Source organism: Chelonia mydas, chromosome 1 (assembly GCF_015237465.2).
Source record: "Chelonia mydas isolate rCheMyd1 chromosome 1, rCheMyd1.pri.v2, whole genome shotgun sequence".
Lineage (NCBI taxonomy): Eukaryota > Metazoa > Chordata > Testudines > Cheloniidae > Chelonia > Chelonia mydas.
The window spans coordinates 2,403,461-2,408,550 of NC_057849.1; the positions used below are offsets into that span (position 1 = coordinate 2,403,461).

General features: G+C 48.5%; 1 protein-coding gene across 2 annotated transcripts; it reads right to left on the reverse strand.

Moving 5' to 3' along the window:
- Positions 1-1,026: 1,026 nt before the first annotated feature.
- Positions 1,027-3,905, reverse strand: LOC119565138 (olfactory receptor 52M1-like). Of its 2 annotated transcripts, XM_037889570.1 has the most exons (2): positions 3,899-3,905; positions 1,027-1,967 (listed from the first exon to the last, which is right to left on the reverse strand). In XM_037889570.1, exons 1-2 carry the CDS (start codon positions 3,903-3,905, stop codon positions 1,027-1,029), a joined length of 948 nt encoding a protein of 315 aa, XP_037745498.1. The 2 variants fall into 2 exon arrangements, with proteins under 2 accessions (XP_037745498.1, XP_043379099.1); XM_043523164.1 differs by lacking the exon at positions 3,899-3,905 and having other exon boundaries at positions 1,027-2,055.
- Between the last annotated feature and the right edge of the window lie 1,185 nt (positions 3,906-5,090).

Below are 5,090 nucleotides of genomic sequence, written 5' to 3' on the forward strand. Positions count from 1 at the left end.
AAAGCAAACAAAGGAAGTATTTCTTCACAGTTGACCTGTGGAACTCTTTTCCAGGTGATGTTGTGAAGGTCAAAACTATAACAGGGTTCCAATAAGAACTAGAGAAGTGAATGAAAGGTAGGTCCATCAATAGTTATTAGCCAGGAAGCCAACGCCATGTTCTGTGTGCCCCTGGCCTCTGTTTGCCAGAAGCTGAGACAGTACGATAAGGGATGGATCACTCAGAATTTTCCACTTCTGTTCATTCCCTCTGAAGCACCTGGTATTGGGCACTGTTGTGAGCTAGGATACAGGGCTAGATAGACCATTCATCTTACCCAGTATGGCCAATCTGATGTTATATGGACCCCAGGTGTATCTGCCCCCCTGCCTTAACCCACTGTACCCCACTCCCCTCCCAGACCCCACTCCCCGCCCAGAAGGCCCGATGGGGTCTCTCTCTCTCTCTCTCTGCAGAGTTAGTAAGAAAGTAAGAAGATACATGAAATGTTTAAACCTAACCAGTGTCCTTAAGTGACCAGCCAAAAGATGTCAGAACATCTTAGTATGAGAACTGAGTGAGTAGATTATTAATTTAATTGTATTACTTGTATATAGGAATGTGATACAGTATTCCTGTCAGCTAATTGCTAAGTTATCTGTTAAAAACATAGGATTTCAAGAGCCTAACTAGCCCCTGGAAGTGCACATGCATCAAGGTGGACAGGAGGTGGTAATGATCCAGTGAGTGATAGGCGGAGGGGAGGAGAGGAGTGAGCAACAGGGGCGGGACCTTGGAGAAAGAAGTGGGCATGGCCACAGGGGTCCTGTTACTTACAATTAGAAAGGAGGAAACTCCATGAGTTAGTGAGTTCTCTGTAGACCGAGTCCCCAGTTTCTCCCACTGAAACAGCACAGTAAGGCCAGGAAAGGATTAATGTCACTTTGACTGTGCAGTCAGTGATTCAGGGAAGAGGGCCCAGCACCATGTCAGCAGCCAGCTCTGCTCGGAGCTTAGTGTGAGAGCCAGAGCACTAGGAGAAAAATTTAGGTCCCTTTATGAGTAATGAGCCAGAGCAGCCTGTCCCGGATCTGCTTAGTCCTCACCCCGTAGATGATGGGGTTTAACATGGGGGGCACAAGGAGGTACATGTTGGCAATGAGAATGTGTAAATGCAGGGGCACATTGTGGCCAAACCGGTGCATGAGGGCGGAGAAGAGATTTGGGATGTAAAAGGCTAAGATGACACAGAGGTGAGAGCCGCAAGTCCCAAAAGTCTTGAGCCGGGCATCCTTTGTGGGGAGGCTGAAGATGGCCCTGAGGATCTGGGTATAGGACATGATGATAAAAACGACATCCAGACCAAAAAAAAAGCATCCCACAGAGAGGCTGTAGTAACTGCTGATGCGGATGTCTGCGCAGGCCAATTTCACCACGGCTATGTGCTCACAGTACGAGTGGGGGATGATGTTGGTTTTGCAATACGGCCACCGCCTCGCCAGTAAGGGATAGGGCAGTATGAGCATGCCACCACGCAGCACCACGGCCAGGCCAACCTTGGCCACCACGGGGTTTGTCAGAATAGTGGAATATCTCAGGGGATTGCAGATGGCCACGTAGCGATCCAAAGCCAAGGCCACAAAGATCCCAGACTCCATCCATGAGAAGCAGTAAATGAAGTACAGCTGGGTGAGGCAGGCATTGAAATTTATTTCCCTCGAATTGAACCAGAAGATGCTCAGGGTTTTGGGCAGGATGGACGTAGACAGGACCAGGTCGGTGACAGCTAGCATGCAGAGGAAATAGTACATGGGCCCATGCAGGCTCGGCTCGCTTTTCACAATGAATAGAATGGTGAAGTTCCCCAAGATGGCTATGGCATACATGGCACAGAAGGGGATGGAGATCCAGACGTGAGCCGCCTCCAGGCCAGGAATGCCCAGCAGGAGGAAGGTGGAAGGGTTGGTGAAGTCAGTTGTGTTGGAATCTGGCATGGAGTAGGGGAGAAGGTGTCCAACTCTGAGGCAGACCGATATCTTCTGCATATACCGTATGTTTCCCCAACTTCCTGTATATGTCCAGGCCTAGGGTAATGGTCTCATTACAAATGCCTGGATGGAGAGACATTGTTAATATGAGACACTACATGCAATACTGGGGGATATTCTGATGGATGAAGCAAATTGGTTGATCTTCACACATTGAAAAATGACATTTTCCTTATTCAGAGATAAGAATTATGAAGAACTAACCCACTAATGCCAATTGTATATTTTATGGTGCTTCTTGCTACAATAATTCCTACACATCATGGTGTGGGAAACCTTAATAGACACCAGCCGGAAACATGAGTGTGGATACTGGTTATCAATCCTTGTTCCTTAGGCCTTTTGTACACTGCCAAGTTTTTTCACCAAAAGGCAGCAACATTGGAGGAGGACACTCTGCAAAGCCACTTTTGATGGCGGAACTCGGCTGTTTCAGTGACTCAATAAAACTACCTTGACAAGATTTGTAAGGCTCTTTACACAAAAGTTTTGTCACTAACATGCCAGTGTAGACACTTGCAATTGATTTTATCAAAGCAATAGGCCTTTGGAAGGTGTCCCACAATGCCCATCCTGACCACTCTTGTCACAGGTTTGAACTCCTCCTTTAAAGGCCCAGGAATTTAGAAATTTCTCCTTCCTGTTTGCTCGGCATGGAGAGTTTACATCACATTTTCCCAGGTGGCCATGCCTGCTCCACCCAGGAAACGCTCTCCCACTTGGAGCACTGCAGAGCTGCTGGATCTCCTAAGTATTTTGGGAGAGGAGGTTGTGCAGTGCCAGCTGCGCTCCAGCTGCAGGAAGTTTGATACCTATGGGCAGATTTCACGCAGCTTGTGGGAAAAGAGCTGTGATCAGGACACACTGCAGTGCAGAGCAAAGGAGAAGGAGCTGAGGCAGATGTGCAAGAAGGCAGGGGAGGCAAATGGTCCCTCTGATGCTGATCCCCAGACCTGCCATTTTTATAAGAACTTGAATGTTATCCTCGGTGGTGACCCCACAACAATGGCTAAGACCCATGTGGATACTTCCGCGGGCTGCAGCTGACAGAAACTGGAGCTAACCCAGAGGAGGAAGTCATTGATAAAGAGGTGGAGGCAGAAGAAGAAGTGGAGGCCATGCCAAGGTCGCCTGGTGCTCTGTCCAGTCAGGAGCTGTTCTCCACTCTGGAGGTGTCCAACCAGTCTCGGCAGTCACAATAAGTCAAGCCAGAAGCAGGAGAGGAGACCTCTGGTAAGTGGTTTTGCTTAGTGAAGTGCAGAGGTGGGTTGAGGGAAGAGAAATGAACAAAGCTGGCTGTGTTTCTGTGTTCTAGGCATTTCTCCATGCAGCTAAGCACTACAGTGGAACATGGTATTGATGCACACCAAAAATTCACGGGAATTCTCCACAGAGATCTCTAGAAAACTTTTCTGCAGGAACTCTGCAGTGCTCTGTGAGAAATTCCTTGGTAGAGCTGCTTTGTTCCTTCACCCATTGAGGGACAGTTTCCCGCCCCATTCTGCAATCGCTTGGGCAAGTACAAAAGAGGCACACAGGCGAGCGGTATAAAGACTGGGGCAGAAGCTGCAAGCATGTAGTAGATGCATCCTTGCTTACCCTCACTAGAGACATATCTGCCACAAGGACCACTGCCTGTGGAAAAGGGTGGGAAACTTTGGAGTACTGTCCGCCATGAGTTTCCCGCGACCCCTTTCCTATTGCTTTTCTCCTCCGCACAATGTCCCCCAACCCAGGGTACACTCACCATGGTTGCAGTTTTCAGAGTAGCAGCCGTGTTAGTCTGTATGGCTGCAGTGTTCACCGGCATGTGTGCTTGTGAAGGGTCAACCAAAAAGTGATTGGTGTGTTACCAGCGGTGTATTTTAACGTAGCATTTCAATACGGTACATGTACTTAACAATAATGCTTCTGTTTATTGTTACTTGTGCTTCACCAGATATGTCCTTGAAAGGAGGCACCCCCCTCCACTCCGGCCGAGCATCTCTGTCAGATAAGAAAGCGCTCAAGTTGGAGCCAGGCAGATATGTTCCGGGAGGTGCTGCAGTACTCTGATGCAGACAGGACAGAATGAAGGCAGTGGAGGGAAAGTGACAAGAAGGAAACGATAGAAAACGAAGCATACACTAGGGATGCAATGGAGTGGGGGGAGGGATAGCTCAGTGGTTTGAGCATTGGCCTGCTAAACCCAGGGTTGTGAGTTCAATCCTTGAGGGGGACATTTAGGGATCTGGGGCAAAAATTGGGGATTGGTCCTGCTTTGAGCAGGGGGTTGGACTAGATGACCCCCTGAGGTCCCTTCCAACCCTGAGATTCTATGATTCTATGAGAGGTGGATAAAAGTTTTGGAGCAGCAAACCGACATGCTGCAGTCCCTCGTAACCCTCCAGACTGAGCAGGCCCATGTCGCCTTCCCCTTCAGTACATTCAGAGCTCTTTCCCATGCACTCCCCAGAATGTACCCGCACATCCATTTCCCATTTCTGGGATTTCACGCTTTCCCCTACACTCCACCCCCACAGACAGCTTTTCAAATGACAGCTGGACTTACGCTCAGCTCCAAAATTCAGCCCTCTCCTGATACCTCCATTTCCCAAGAAAATGTGTGTGTTGATGATCCATGAGCTCCTGCAACACCACGGAGAAGAATGAATCGGAAGATGGTCCAGTGCCAAAACTGGAATATGTGTGATCTCTAAGGCACCTTCGCAGTTGGGGAAGCCCATTTCTGCAAAGCCATCCAGAACTTCATGAACATTCCACTAAACTTTCAGCAGAAAATCTCAGGCAGTCTAGACATAGCCTTAATGAAAACAAAGCCAGGCTAGAGATTCCATGCTCTGGGGAGTTTCCCATTCACCTGTTTACTCAAAATGTGAGTGGAAGGTTCTAACAAAGTCAAATGCAAAGTTACCCTCTCGGAACAAGGTACGCAGGCCCGACCCAAAGACTAGGTACTATGTTATTGAAAGATGTGACCCTGAAAAGGATATAGGGGTCATTGTGGACAACCACCTCATCATGTGTTCCCAGTGTGATACCGTGGCCAAAAGGGATGATGC

Excerpts from the sequence above, each read along its gene's own strand:
- LOC119565138 (XM_043523164.1), bottom strand. The coding sequence starts at position 2,025 with ATGCAGAAGATATCGGTCTGCCTCAGAGTTGGACACCTTCTCCCCTAC.